At 53.8% G+C, this 15,037-nt stretch overlaps 1 protein-coding gene across 2 annotated transcripts in view; it reads left to right on the forward strand.

Annotated features, from left to right (window-relative positions):
* igsf9ba (immunoglobulin superfamily, member 9Ba) overlaps positions 1-12,083 on the forward strand; it is a 64,256-nt gene extending 52,173 nt beyond the window's left edge. The window contains exons 11-21 of one of the 2 annotated variants that reach the window (XM_086164774.1): positions 122-272; positions 2,122-2,245; positions 3,709-3,884; positions 5,366-5,592; positions 5,663-5,747; positions 5,828-5,989; positions 6,073-6,118; positions 6,761-6,847; positions 7,463-9,094; positions 11,539-11,669; positions 11,756-12,083. In XM_086164774.1, coding sequence (XP_086020900.1) covers positions 122-272; positions 2,122-2,245; positions 3,709-3,884; positions 5,366-5,592; positions 5,663-5,747; positions 5,828-5,989; positions 6,073-6,118; positions 6,761-6,847; positions 7,463-9,094; positions 11,539-11,669; positions 11,756-11,964 — 3,030 coding nt within the window. In that variant the 3' untranslated portion in view covers positions 11,965-12,083. The remainder of the gene's footprint in view (positions 1-121; positions 273-2,121; positions 2,246-3,708; positions 3,885-5,365; positions 5,593-5,662; positions 5,748-5,827; positions 5,990-6,072; positions 6,119-6,760; positions 6,848-7,462; positions 9,095-11,538; positions 11,670-11,755) is intronic. The other variant, XM_086164775.1, reaches the window with a different exon arrangement.
* The last annotated feature ends 2,954 nt before the right edge of the window (positions 12,084-15,037 follow it).

Consider the following 15,037-nt stretch of genomic DNA (forward strand, 5'->3'; position numbering starts at 1 on the left):
CAAACACACCCCGTCCTGGGTCGACTGAAACCCGCCCCGTGTTCACGTTTCCCTTCGTTTTACTGAATCTATACTCATGCTCTCCACCGCCACTTAACCATGAATCTCGTGTCTATTGAAGGTGGGGAAGCCAAGCAGGAGTAAGCACAACATCCTACCCAGTGGCAGCTTACAGTTTTTGTCCCTCAGCAAGGAGGACCATGGAGAGTGGGAGTGTGTAGCCACCAATGTGGTGACGAGCATCACTGCCAGCACGCGTATCCTAGTCATCGGTACACACCGTCTGCACGGCTGCTCGCCGCCTTCTTTTCGGCCACCGACCTCCCGAGTCCGAGTTCGCCGCAATCGGAATTTGTTGATTTGCGCGGAGAAGAAAAAGCTGTCCATTTTGCGAACAGACGTCACTAAGATTTTGCTTTATCTGTATTAGCGCTGTACGCACCATTAACGTCCTGAATCCTTGACCACGTTAGCCTTTAGCTTTGGCCAGACTGTGTTGCCATAGATACATGCTTTGCAAGGACAATACGTAAACTGCAGATCATGAATACCTCTTACAACTTACACAACTGCTGGAGCCTTTATGCTATCATCCACGTGTGTCGCGGAGGTTATTGCTAGTTTCTCAACATTAAGAAGTACTTTTAGAAGTACCTTCTAAGGTTGTGAAGGAACGTCCAGGCTCGGTGTCCTTCAAGCCCCGGAGGAGCACCTGTGGTATGCCACAAAAGGTAGTCGTCAAGTCGGATGTTGATTGCTATGACACCAGCCCGGTTGTCCGATGACCCTCTCCACGTAGAGCAGGTCTGGACCACACGCTTTAAGATGAACCCCACACTCCCCCAGGAGCAAGCGCTGCCTTGAACCAGGAACCTTTGGACAGGGCGGCCTTCTGCCTCGACCGGCCTCGGGAAGAAAGGGAGGGTTAAGGACGGAGGTAGAAAGCAAGAGTGATAGAGATGGAGGAGGTATGAGGGTTGGGGAGGGAGCCACAAACAATCGCAAACTAATCATAACGGCGAGGTGGGACCTCAGCCCGTCTCAAAGATGCAGAACTGGAGATTTTATGGAGCCGGGAGGACGATTCAGAGGCTTTTGGACTGTTTCTAGTGTGTCAGGGGAACAAACATACTGCCTAATCTAGAGATACATAGGCTGTACATCTAGAAGCTACATCCACACGAGTGATGGGACCCCAGGTTTCCCAGAGGATCGCAGTCCTCAGTGTATGCGGTTGCCGTGGCCGCAGAAGGGAAGCGACTCCCGCTCACCCTGAGGTCGACATGTGAAGGCAACAAGCTCCGCCAAACCTGGCCGGGAGCATCCGGCGAGTATCGGCCCGACGACCGGTCTGCAGCTCTGTAGCCCCTCAGTTCTGGGACAAAACTTGGCTGTATAGCAAACTTTTTTTGCTATAGGAGCTTCGATAGCTCTTTTGACCTCCTAAGCTAGCCTTCTCCTCGGCTTGCGTCACTGCAGACCAAACATCCCATCATAGCCCTTCGTAAAGTCCCCGACAACCTAAACCGCTCCCCTTTCCGCGTCCCATCAGGAAGGAGGGATCCCTTCAAAACCAGGGCGCGTTGATGCTCCATGCTAGGATATTACGACGCAATACAAGTATTCTATCCCAGTTGTATTTATCTGGTCAGCTTGTAGAAAGTTTCTTATAAATGGATGTTTCCGGGAGGTCGTCTCCTCCCGAGCCTTGTTTACTTTAGTGCCGCGGGTGCAGCTCGCCGACCCCCGCGTGACCTGCTGATAGGCGACACGGCGGCGGCAGCTGTGCTCCTCAGACCGTGTTGAGATCCCTCCCTCGTCGCGGCGAGAGTTAGCTGGCCCGGAGCCACGCGGCGCAGTCGGTAGGCGGGCTGGACGTGCACGGCCGCGGGCGGTGCCGCCGCCGCCGCCGCCGCCGCTCTGGAACCCGACCTCTCGGCGGTCGCCGCCTCAACCGTCACATTATCCGCGTTCAGGTCACGCGCTAAAATGTATCCCCATCGGTGTTATCTTAGCGTAACTCCTGATTTTGAACTCAACTCACCAACTAGCTGTAACTTCTTGCATTATTCTGCCTCTTCTTGTCTCGATTAAAAAAAAACAAAACAAAAATCCCCGCAGGCACCAGCCCACACGCTCCTGGCAATATCCACGTCCTGCCCTCGACCACCTCCGCGAACGTGTCCTGGGAGCCGGGTTACGACGGCGGCTTTGAGCAGACGTTCTCCGTGTGGTACGGCCCAGTGTGAGTGTTCCCGCCTCCACCTGCAAACCCAACCCCAGATGCGTCAGCGTGCACGTGTGGAAGCGCTCGGAAGCGGCGGAGCGAAATTCTTTTGACGGCGACGTTCTCGGGGGCGTTTATCAGATTATGCAGAAGTCAACCCGGTCGCGAAGTCGCCGCGGCTTATCTCGCTCATGTTCCTCAACACCTGCCGTGATGATGATGATGATGATGATGATGATGATGATGATGATGATGATGATGATGATGATGATGATGATGATGATGATGATGTGCACCTTCTGGCCCGGCTAGCCGTCAGGACAGGTGGTGGAGTTCACCTTTGGATGCAGGAGGTGCAGGAAAGGTGCAGCAGATGTTTATATGCTGCTAAAATAGAAATAAAGGGAACACTTAAATAACACAATGTCAACTCCATGTCAATCAGACTTGTGTGAAATCAAACCGTCCACTGATTCATTTAGGCTTGTTTTAAGGATGTTACATCACAGTTGGTGTGTTTTTATACTTTCATTTGGAGTGTGACTCCCAATCCGGACCTCCACACATTTGATTTCCATTGATCTTTTTTGTGGGATTTTGTTGTCAGCACATTCAACTATGTCAAGAACAAAGTATTTGTTCAAAGTAAGGATATTTCATTCATTAAGATATAGGATGTATTTTAGTGTACCTTTTGTTTTTCTGAGTAGTGTCTTCTTCTTTCGGCTTTTCCCGTCAGGTGTCGCCACAGCGAGTCCACTTTCTCCATCTAACCCTATTCTGTGGATCCTCCTCTCTCACACCAACTACCTTCATATCTTCTCTCATGACGTCCATAAATCTTCTCTTTGGTCTTCCTCCAGACCTCTTGCCTGGCAGCTCCAATTCCAGCATCCGTCTACCAATATATTCTCTATCGCTCCTCTGTCCATGACCCAACCATCTCAGTCTGGCTTCTCTGACCTTCTCTCCAAAACATCTAACATGTGCCGTTCCTCTGATGGACTCATTCCTGATCCTCTCCATCCTGGTCACTCCCAAAGAGAACCTCAACATCTTCATCTCTGCAACCTCTCGTTCTGCCTGCTGTCTTTTGGTCATTGTAACAGCAGAAGAACAAAGAACAAGAACAAAGTATTTCATGAGAATATTTCATTCACTCAGATATAGGATGTATTTTAGTCTTCCTTTTGTTTTTTTGAGTTGTGAATATAAAGATAAACTACTCACCTTACTCACAGTGTCCGTTACCTGCGTAAAGGGCGCTAATCAGGTTTTTTTTTTTTTGAAGCGTATATGTCGCCGTGGTAACCAAATTTCCCAGGTGGGCCGTAGAAGTGGGTCACATCAAGAGTTTGAGGTGCGAGCCGAGTGAAATCGTCTGAAATCAGCGTGTTTCCCGCCCGCGCCGGCTCATTTTGGCTATTCTCCCCTCCTGCTCCCACTTCCCCCCCGCTAACCCCGTTTCTTTCTCCCCGCAGGTCAAAGAGAGTGGACTTCGGTCCACATGACTGGCACTCGATGCCGGTCTCTGGTGCTCAGACCTGGCTGCTGGTGCCAGGGCTGGAGTCCGGGACGGAGTACCAGTTCAGCGTGTTGGCGCAGAACAAACTGGGCACCGGCCCGTTCAGCGAAGTTGTGACAGTCAACACTGCAGGTGGGCCGTGGTTGTTTTCCCCCCTTTTTAGACGTTCCCTCTCCGTTCCTGCTTCCTGCTGGCACGGAGACACGAGGATTATATTTATTCATTTATGCTAATGCCGGCTAATCGTGTCACACGCTGCCCTCTAGTGTCGCGGAAGCGCAACATTTTGTTTGGGCTCCCGGGGTTTCCCGGAGCGACCGGGGAATGTTGTTTTCCTGCAGAGCGGCGGCTAATCAGATTGGACGACTTGAATCTCAGACGGCGTTTCTTATTTGATTATAAATAATTAGGTTTAGTCGTTAATTAACAGACACCTTCTCGGGCGGCGCCGCGGCTCAGCGGTTAGCACTCCCCCCTCCCCGCGGATCGGGCTCCACGGAGTCTCCATGTTCTCCCCCGTATCTGCACGGGGTTCCTCCGGGTTCTCCGGGTTCCTCCAAACACACGAGGGAGGTTCACCGGCGAGCCGACGGGTGAATTTCTGCGGCCTCCATCCGTGACCCTCTGACGGTCAGGTCCGGGGTGAACCCTGCGAGAGGGGAGTCTCACGCCCGCCCTCTGGTACCTTCATATTCACACTTTTTCCTTCGGAGCTCTTCTGCCGGTGCTGAGAAGGCCCTGCATTCTCCGCACACCTGACAGAAGCGAATCACGAACCCTCCCGTCGACCCCGAAGCGAGCGGACGATGCCTCCGCCTGACCCTCCGGCTGAACCGCGGCTAACAAAGCTCGTTCTCGAGTGGAGCGCCGGCCTTTACGCCGCCGGCCGCACCATCAAATAACAAATGTCAGCTTTCGTGCCGCCACTGCGACTTCGTCGGCGGACGGATCGAGATATCGAAAGCGTCGACGTTCATCGCGCGGTCCACGTTCGAATACAACACATCTGAACATCTCGTGAACGCATTCGATTAAAGCGCCATTATTTAAATCCCGGCAAAGACGGGAAAATCCCGGGTTTCATTTTCGGACCCTGAGGGGCTCAGTTATTTACTAGTGTAACAAAATAAAAATGGTTTCTCCCCGTCGCTTAGCGTGGGTGATGTGAAAGTGACGAGCTGACCTCCTGGAAGCTCCTCCACGGAGCAGGAACATCTCCAGTGTCTGTAACCCGAGCTCTCCGCGAGGAGGTGCACGTGAACAGAAGTCAGGCCGTCCCCTGGAGCGACGGCTCCGTGTCACTTTCATTTCACTCCCGTTCGATCGCTTCCGACCTCCGGGCCTTTCCGAGCCAACGAATTCGGCTTCCGAGAGCAACATCTCAACATCTCAATTTCAGACGTTTGCATGAACGAGCGAACGGTCGTTTATCTCTAAAGGAAATGATCTCTAGAGCGGCGGGATAAGCTCCGCCCCCGGCCAGTTGGGATGATTTATGAATGAATGAAGGGGAAGCGGAGCGCGTGAAAGACGGTTAGCTCGACAGGAAACGGACGTTGCCGATTCATCATCCGGGAAGACACTTCCCAAGACACTCGGGTTGTCCTCCGCAGGTTCTCCTCTGGGTACCCCAGAACCACTGGTGCTTCTTACCCCACCACGGTGCCTCACAGCCAATCGCACGCAGCACGGTGTCCTCCTCACCTGGCTCCCGCCGGCCAACCACTCCTCCCCCATCAACCGCTACATCATGGAGTTCCGCCTCGGGGAGCGCTGGGAGGTCCTGGACGACCTGATCCCGTCCACCGAGACCGAGCTCATAGCCAGGGACCTCGTGCAGGTAAAACCCCAGAGGGTTTATTTTCCGTCGTGCATTTTAACCCACGCGTGTCTCCTCCCTCCCTTTGCAGGAGTCCTGGTACGAGTTTCGGGTGATGGCGGTCATGGACGACCTGATTAGCGAGAGCAGCAATGTGGTGGGCGTGTCCAGCACAGGTGCGCGTGCTCGTAAAGACGGCGCCGGAATTCGAGGGCGCGTGTTTCCCGCTCACTTTGCGTTTTGAAATCAAAAACAGATCCCTTCCCGCCGGCGGAGGTGGCCGACGAGGGGCTGGCGCGGCCCGTGGTGGCGGGCGTGGTGGCTACCATCTGTTTCCTGGCGGCGGCGGTGCTGTTCAGCACCCTCGCCGCCTGCTTCGTCAACAAGCAACACCGTCGCAAACTCAAGCGCAAACCAGGTGCGCCTGTTCACGCCGAACGCGTCCGTCGGCCCGGTCCGGAGCCGCGGAGGACTTAACCGAAAATGTCTCTGCCCTCCCAGATCCTCCGCTGTCGGTGACGCACTTCAGGAAAAGCATAGAGTCGCCGTAAGTAAAGGCAACCGGCCCTTTCCGGCGTCCGCGCCGATCACTGCTCGCCTTCTTTTGCACCGGACGCCGATTTTACGAGGCCTAGATGCCGCGTCGCCACTATTCCGGCGCGGCGACGCTTTGAGGCTGATCCAATGGCGGAGGTGCAGAGGAACGTGCACAGTCTTCTGCAGATCACGGCAGATGAAAATGTTCAAAGTGTCCAAGTCAGCGTTTGGAGCACATCGCCCAGAGTGCCCGGGCTGCGGTGTTTGTATTGATTTCTTATCCGTCGGTGTCCCCTTCGCATGCTCCACTGTGTTGAATAACGCAAATTTTTTTTTTTTTGGTTTCGTTTCCGTCTAGCCGCACACTCGATGTAACGTCCCGGCTCAATGTGTGTGTGTGTGTGTGTGTCTGTCTCTGGAACGTGTGTTTAGGTACCAATGCATTTCACCGTCCGGACGGGCCCATTTGTGACTGTAACGTGCGTAAATGTCATCGCGGAATAAATGTTTCCCCGCCCGTTCCTTCGGATCGGTCGGTGTCGGCTCCTTTTTTTTTTTTTTTTCCCCTCAATGTGTGAAATGGTCAGGGGATTCTCATTCAGTCCTTCGCAAAAAGACGAACCAGGCCCATGTCGTTTGTCTCCCACCGCAGGCCTCCTCTCACCCCCTTGCCGGGGGTAGAGCCCTGCTGGGACGAGCCTGCCAGGAGCAGTTTCTTGCCCCCGCCCTCCAGCCCCCTGTGAGTGCCTGCCTGCACCAAAACCAGAGCTCAAACCCAGAGTTTGCTGCGCCGCGCCGGCTTGGCTGCATGGTACCGGAACGCATCGCACCGGAATGATCCGCTGACGATTTTTTTAATTTGCCGTCGTGAAGCCCCGCCCCCCCCCGTCCCCGTCCCCGGCATGCACGGGCCTCCCTCCGCCCGCCCGCCCCGTCCGAGGATCGGACCCCGGCTGCATGCAGGTTACCGAGTGCGTTCACTGACCCAGTAAGTGTCACCTGTGCTGCTCCTGGTGCGGGCAAACGTGGCCTGGTTAGCCGTCGGCGTTAGCGTCGGGTAGACGCGGTCGTCACGGCCGCCTCTGCCCCCCCCCCTCTCTTCCCCCCCGCCCCATTGCAGCTCGGTTCATTAGCTGCCGTCTTTCCAGGATGCTGACGCCGCCGCCGCCGCCATCCGCCGCCGCCGCCGCCGCTGTGAGATGTTCATTATCAGCCCGTCATCGCAGCTTCCTCGGTGGAGCGCCTCCGCTTTGTGCGGTCATCTGTTTCCGGCAGGGGCGCAGCTTTTAATCTCGGATATCGGGCGGGCCGGGGGGTGGCGTGGATTCAGCGCCGTGTGTCTTCTCTCCGCCAGGTTGTCGTCCGGGAAGATAAGTCCCGAGAGCTCCCCTCCCTCTCGGCCCCGCTCGCTGTCCTCGGAGGGCTCCCACGGGCCGGGCCTGTACGTCAGGAAGCTGCCCAGCCCGCAGAGGGAGAAGGACAAGGAGCTCTCCTTCTACAAGAAAACCAAGCGTGCCATAGCCAGCAAGAAGTACAGCGTGTCCAAGCACGAGGCGGAGGTCACCACGCCCATCGAGCTAATATGCCGCGGGCCCGACGGCCGCTTTGTCATGGAGAGCAGCCCGCCGCCCCGCCGCATCCAGGGGTTCCCCTTTGCGGAGGAGTCCGACATGTACCCCGAGTTTCGTCAGTCCGACGAAGAGAATGATTTTGACCCCGGCCCCCTGCCGCCCATCATGCCCACCCTGCGCCCGCAGCTCTCCCCAACGTCCTCCAGCCTGGAGTCAACGCAGCCCCCCACCTACAGCCCCCGTCTCCACCGGCCCATGGAAGGTATGAGCTTCGCGGAGGGCGGCGCGCTCCACGCCTCCGGGCAGGCCCCGTCCTCCCGCTACCGGGGCTTCCCCCAGGGCCCGTTCTATGGGTATCTAGGCAGCCGCACCGAATCAGGGATTCCACCGCCATTCTACATGCCTGACATCAGCCCGCACAGCTCCGCCCTGTCCTCGCCCCCGGGCACGGCGGAGGGGCCCTTCGGTTACCCCTCCATCCCCGAGGAGAGCGGGGAGATGGAGCACCTCCAGTACGCCGCCTCGGGCCATTCGCTGTCTCGCACGCACAGCCCGCCGCCGCCGCGCTCGCCCGAGAGCTGGCAGCCCCACGACCTGCCCTTCATGGGTCTGGAGGGTCCACGTTTCATCTACCCGCCTCCCCACGCCTTGCATCACCCGCAGGACATCTCCGAGCAGCCGCCCTATCCCCCCCGCTCGCTCCCCCCCGGCCGCCTGCACCTCCCCCCCCTCAAGGATCCGACGAGCCCTAGACTCCTGCAGCTGGAGGTCCCCGTGGCTCCCCCAGGCAGAGACAGGCCCCCGGGGCCTCCGGTTAGGCGTTTAGCTATGCAACAGGCCCAGAGTCTCGGCCAGCTCAGACACACGGCCCACGGTGTGGGCGTACCAGTGTTGCCTTACCCTGACCCGGCAGCCCGCGCAGGGAGCCCAAGCACAGCCCCCAGTAGTAGCCCTCAGTCCTGGCTCGGCCCGAGGGCGGCGGGGCGCCAGCCCGACCCCGGCCTGCCCCCCCTGGTCCTGCAGCCGTCCCGCCTCTCCCCGCTCTCTCAGAGCCCCCTCAGCACCCAGCCGGGTTCCCCGGATATCCTGGTGCGCCCCCCGCCGCGCCCGAGCATCCTCCGCACCTCGCGGTCTCTGGAGATGCCCGAGATCGCCCTGCAGTCCTCGGCCGGCGTCAGCTTCTCCCGGAGGTCCTCGCTGACCGCCTCTCCCACGCAGAGCCAGGGCGCCAAGCAGCCCGGCGCCGGGTACCACGCCCACATGTCCTACGCCTCCACCGCGGCCAGTTACCCCTCCCAGTCCCCCTCTCCGCCTCCGGAGGGCAGGGACGTTTTCGGGCAGAGGCCATCCCAGAGAAGGACAGAGGAGGAGATGCTACCCTCAGAGCCCTCTCAGCTCCAGATATCAGCCTCAGGGTAGGTGAGCCGCTCCACCGGAGAATAGTCGCATATTCATTTAAACGGGAGGCTTCTCTCCTGATTTATTCCAAATCGACCTAATATTTTTCCACTTTCAAAATGGATGTTCCCAGCTAGGCGTAATTAGGATGCATATTGTTCCTTGATATGCAGAAGGCATGTCATTGCATTTAGCACACATTGCCCCAATATCAAATATAGAGATATTTTCATTAAAAAATTTTTTTTTAAAAATGACAGTTCTCAGCTATGAAACGTTAAATTAAATTAAAATAGAACGGATCAGTTTGACGCCACGAACGAGCGAGTTAGCGTTCATTAAAAAAAAATCCCGATTAGCAGTGAATGCGACGCGCGAGGGAGGGCGGGGGGGCGCGAGGTGAGCTCAACGTAACAAAGAGTTGAACACGAGGGGCATTAGATTATTATATTAGCTGTAAATTTTTCGAAATGTTTCATGAAGAAAAAAAAAAAAAATCACTCTTAGTTTAGCAGACGAGGAAAAATCCAGCTCATATTAATGAACGCGTCACCCCGACATTCACTTTCCGATATTAATAAGTCACAAATAAAGCAAAAGCAACAAGGCGGAATAGGGAAATATTATCGTCCGAGAGTCCGTTTGTGCAGCGCTGTGACGATAAACAACAGATAATAGGAGCTAAAAGCCAATTAGGGTCTATTCTGGGAGCGGCGAGCTCGCAGGTCAGGTGGGTCGTGGGAGAACCAGGAAGGAGGAAGGAGGAAGGGGGAAGTCACATGTTTACCTCTCGTCCTATCCCATAGTGAGATCGGCGCCCGGATAAAACTCCGCACGCAAAACAGGAAGTGCTCACAGGCGACCCCTCCCCCCCCCGCCGCCCTCACGCCCCCCCCCCCCCCCCCTCCCCCGTAGCGAAGATATACATTTATTTGCCCCCTCCACCCACCCCGGACCGGCCGTAGCCTAGCGTAGCGTAGCCTAGCGTAGCCGAGGCCTTCTCCTGCAGAGAAGGTAGCTTATAGGGCTGCTGCTTTATAGAGGGTAAGGGTCTTACCTGATTTGTTTTTGATTGATCTCAGCTATCTGGGCAGCGTTGTTGTGACCCGGTCCCCTACGCCGCAATAGGTAAGGGTCGGACCCATGTCTGAGAGGGGAGGGGTCAGCAGGGGGAGGGCTCTAATCACTCTCTCCTTTAAAGGGGAATTGCTTTGGGTTGTGCCTCTGTGCTGGATTCAAGTGAAGTTCGGCTAACCGCAGGATACACTTGCCAATAAGGTACCGGCGCGGCGCAGGTCGCGGCCACACCAGGAGGGGTTTTGGACCGAGGAGAAGCAATCCATTCTGTCTTTTTTGGATCCTGCGAACACACACTCACACGCACACTCACACACACACACACACACACACACACACACACACACACGTGTGTCCCTGCGCCCAAAAAAGCCTTGAATCAATAGAGGACGCACAGGAATGGGAGACTGGAGTATTCCCCTTTAAAGCTTTGTTCCATGTGCAAAATGCCATGCATGCATTCTTTAAACTTCTCTCTGCGACCAAACAAATAACAACGACCCTCAGACTAAATTTCTCCGTCACATTTGTTGTCCTCAGTGCTTTCGTTTCTCTGTCATGTGACCGTTCTTAATGGCCATTTCCTCTTCCTGTCATGTGACTCGTTCTTTAACGGCCATTTCCTCTTCCTGCCATCTCCTCCCGTCAGCATGGTGAAGCCTCTGTACGCAGTGTTCATGTTTCTCAAAGTGTGCTGTACAGTGTTTATGTCGATGGAAATGTAGTGTACCGAGCGGACCGCGGCGTCCGCGCACCATGTGACCGGGATGAGTGACTCTCAGATCTGTGTCCACGCCTCCGCTAACGCCTCTCGCTCTCTCTCTCCACAGCGGCAAAAAGATGGACGCCGTCTCTAGAGCTTTCAGTTTCCCAAACGCGTCCAGGTGGTTTTTTTTTAACACCTGTCTTTTTTTTTTTTTTTTCCCCCCCATTTTCGGCCAAATCCGCGCCGTTCGACCCGTCGCCGCCGTCCATTTCGGCGTCCGAAGCGAGACCCGAACGAGCTTCGCGTACGTTCGACTCCCGTTCGGCTCTTTTCGCGAACTCGCCGATAAAGCTGATGGCGAGGAGCGTGGACGGGATCGGGGGGCGTTTCCCCGCTCACCGATCATTCTAACCTAGGCTTCGTGAGATGAAAACACTTTCCCGCGTTTTCATCTCACGAATTTTCCTCGCCCGGCCGCGACTTAAAGACTTCCCGTCGCGTAAAACGTCAATCAGACAAGTGTCGCCGAATGATGGCTAAACGGAAGGGGGTCTTTAACGCGACGGCCGCTGGAGAAGTTTCCTTTGCCGCCGTCGTGCAGGTCCCGCCGCGTCCTCCGGATCGGGTCCCGGGATTAACGGTCAACCGTTGCATGCTGTTCCCCTCTGCTCTCCTCAGGGAACCTCTAGGTGCGTCTAGCGATCCTGCTGGGTCTGAGAGCTTACCAGCACTTCTACACCACTGCATTACTAAAGCCAAGGGCGTGGCTGCCAACAACAATAACAACACCACCTCCGGGAGGAGAACAGGTTTGTCGGATCGTCGAAAGCCCGCGGTCGAAGGCGGGGCCGAGGGTTAACGTGTCGCCGCCCTGCTCCTCCCCCTTCCCCGACAGGTGTGTCTCCCTCTCAGACCCAGCAGAAATCGCAGACGCCCCAAGGGGGAGGGGACCCCGACGCCCACAGAAAGAGGAAAAGGCAAACTAAGAAGAACCCCTATCTGTATCTGACCTCCCTCCTGCACCACAGGCCGTCCGAGGAGGACCAGACCGGCATCCTGGCCGGCGCGGACTCCGAGGCCCCCAACTACGGGACTCTCCGCTGAGCGGCGCCCCCCCCGCTAACCACCACGCCCACGACAGGACAAGCCATCGGACTCGACCCGACCTCCGACCCCGCCCTCAGCCACGCCTCGGCCCTCTCGCCGCTCCGCCGCCGACCTCCGCATCCCGTTTCTTATAACCGTCCCTCCGCTTCGGGGGGCGCTCGTTCCAGAACGGTGGCTCTCCTCCTCGCCGCTCGTCGCCCGGGGAATCTCACTTGAAAACGCTCTGAAAATATATAATGTATATAAATAGTAAAACAAGGGAATGAAGGTTCCTCCTACAGTAATAACGGTGTTGTTTGAGTGCGTCGCAACACGCGCAACGTTTTTCCACTCACTGGTCATCGGGGTCCATACCTTTAGGTTTTTCAGTGATGCAGCGTACTGTTAAGCCTGGCGCGTCCCTCCGACCGCGGGGGGGCTCGAGTCTACCTTTCCTACAATACAAGATAGTGTCAGTATTTAAACACAGGGTTCTCAACCACAAAATATACCTCAGAGTAAAAACGCAGAGTTGCTGTAGTTCTTGTGGTATACTGTACGTACTTCACCTTTTTACATATGAGGAATATGGCTAAAGATGAAAAAAAAGAAAAAAAAAAAGGTTTATATCACGCGCCACACTTATTCGCATAGATAATACGGCCTAACTTTATCTAGCTTTTTATTATCGACGACTAGCCGGGCATATTGTGTTTGATTTTTTCGATGTGTTATCAGACGCCGACCGCTTAGGGGACCGTCTCGGCCTTCGAGAGGAGTCTCAAAAAAAAAAAAAAAAAAAAAAAAAAAAGCCGAAAAGAGGTTGGACTCGTAGGGTTTAGAAGAACAGGGTGACGAACTGTAAGTGTACTGTACTATATTTCATCGTGGAGGAATCATTTGTGACGTGCGGCACATCTCCAGATGCCTTTTTTGCCTTTTCTCTAGTTTTTTTAACTTTTTTTTTTTTTTTTTAATTTGTTTGTATTTTTTTTTTTTTTTTCTAACATACGAATCGACTGCCTTTTCCTTCGCCTTCTCACATCTATATTATGTGATTTTTACTTTCTCTGCCAAGGACACAAGAAAAAAAAAAAAATGCCACCGAGGATGCATGACGTGTTTATTTTGTGTGTTTTTTTTGTTTTTTTTTTTAATTGCGAGTTCGATTTTTTTAATTTTTTTTTTTTTTTATAATTTTTCTAATGGGTACCTGCTTCAGCTGTTGTCTATACAAGCGAGGGAAAAAAAAAAAAAAGAAATGAAACACCTCCGGAGGTTGAAAGAACGCCGATTCGGGGGAGGGGGGGGGATCAGGGGGGCAGAATAAATCAATAAATATAATGTCGGTGGAAAAGTACATGGGTTTTCATGCAGGAAGAAGGAAAGCGGTGCAGCGAGGATGTTGGCGGCCGCCCCGACTGTTCTAACTGTAAATTACCTGCTAGCTACTTCTCTGTGTTCGTTCTTGACACTAACCGATAATGAATGTATGTTTTCGCTGTACAGGAAATGAATGTCCCGATGTCACAGTGCATTGAATGACCGTTTACGCGCCGCCGGCGAGATCGACCCGACCGGCGTGCTAAAGCCCAAATTGCTTCGCCCACCTCGCCCCACCCCAGATTACCGCTTCCGTGGCGGGAAGAACCGAGCTCCTCGTCTTCTGGCGGCCATTTTTCTTTGTTTTTTTTTTTTTTTTTTCGCCCGCTCCCGAACCAATCAGAGAAAAACGAAACCAAACCCGCGAAGTGAATAAAATCGGTTTCGTGTAAAATATGAGGTTAGAGAGAGAGGAAAAAAAAACTCTATATTTGTTATGTACTGTACATGGCGTGTATTGTATTTGTAAAGAGAAATCGAACCACGTTTTACAGGAAAGTGTATGAATAACGGGGGTGGGTGGGTGGGGGACCCCGAGGAAAAAGAAATTAGATTATATATAAAAGTATTTGCTTACAGTACGGCTTTAAGTGAATGATGTTTTTGAAACATTTTAAAGGTGCCTCATTCGTCAGACTTTAGCGGACGATTGTTTCCCCCCCGAGACGCCTCGGTGCTAGCAGCGTTAGCGCCGCACCCTCTCCCATGTTAATGCCCATTTGGAACAACAAAAGAAGCTTTAGCGGCAGACGTGTGTGTTCCTTCTTACCATACGACACACACACACACACACACACACACACACACACACACACACACATAAACACACGGAGACCCGCTCCGGATCCAAAGCAAATACACTGAAGTCGACCTTTTTCACTCTTGTTTTGTTTTTTTTCTTTCCAAGCGACATGTTGTCGTCCCGTACCGTCGGGGAGGTCGCGGGGGGGTCGGGGGGGTCGGAGGGTGTTTACATTAGTTTGAAGGAGACCGGTGTGTTAGGGGGCGAAGTTGCTTTTGAACATTACGACTTGGTGCTATGTTTAACTTTGTGGTGCTGTAGAGTAGAGGTCTGATTTTTTTTTTTTTTTTTTTTTTTTTTTTTTGGTTTATTTATTTTTTTCGTTTTTTTTTTTTTTTTTTCTCCGACGAGCAACTATTCGGGCCCTGTGTGTTTGAACAACTAAACTAGCTCCGGTAGACACTAGAGTTTCTTATCATAACAGCTCCATGGTGTGATGACAGTGATAGACAATACTGGAAAATAGTCGTATAACCTCAATAATAGAACTTGTGACTCTACTTTCAGATGAACTCCAGATGACCTGTTTCTATGGCGTGTTTGCGATGTCTGTCCGTGCTTCCAAAGTACCCTCTAAAAGTAGACGTGTGACCACACTGAGAATATTAACCCAGCCTAAAAGAAGAAGAAAAAAAAAAAAAAATAGAGGAAACATTACCTGATTTTCCGATTAGTCTGCGCCACATGACACGCGTGGTCAGGTCGCCAAGGGGATTTTTTCTAGAAACACACGCACTTCCCGTAGGTCTGCGTCGTTCGGTTGACGGCACTGTTTTTCAAGCACACTACTGCAGGGCCGGGAGGCGTCTCGCAGCCCGCCGCGTTTTTCAGCTGTAATATTCCTACTAGTACTGTACAGTGTAGCCACGATGCCGTTCGGACCATGTTTGTACGTTGGCGCTCGGC

Source organism: Fistularia commersonii, chromosome 18 (assembly GCF_037954325.1).
Source record: "Fistularia commersonii isolate RoL2024-O1a breed Wild chromosome 18, RoL_Fcom_v1.0, whole genome shotgun sequence".
NCBI lineage: Eukaryota > Metazoa > Chordata > Actinopteri > Syngnathiformes > Fistulariidae > Fistularia > Fistularia commersonii.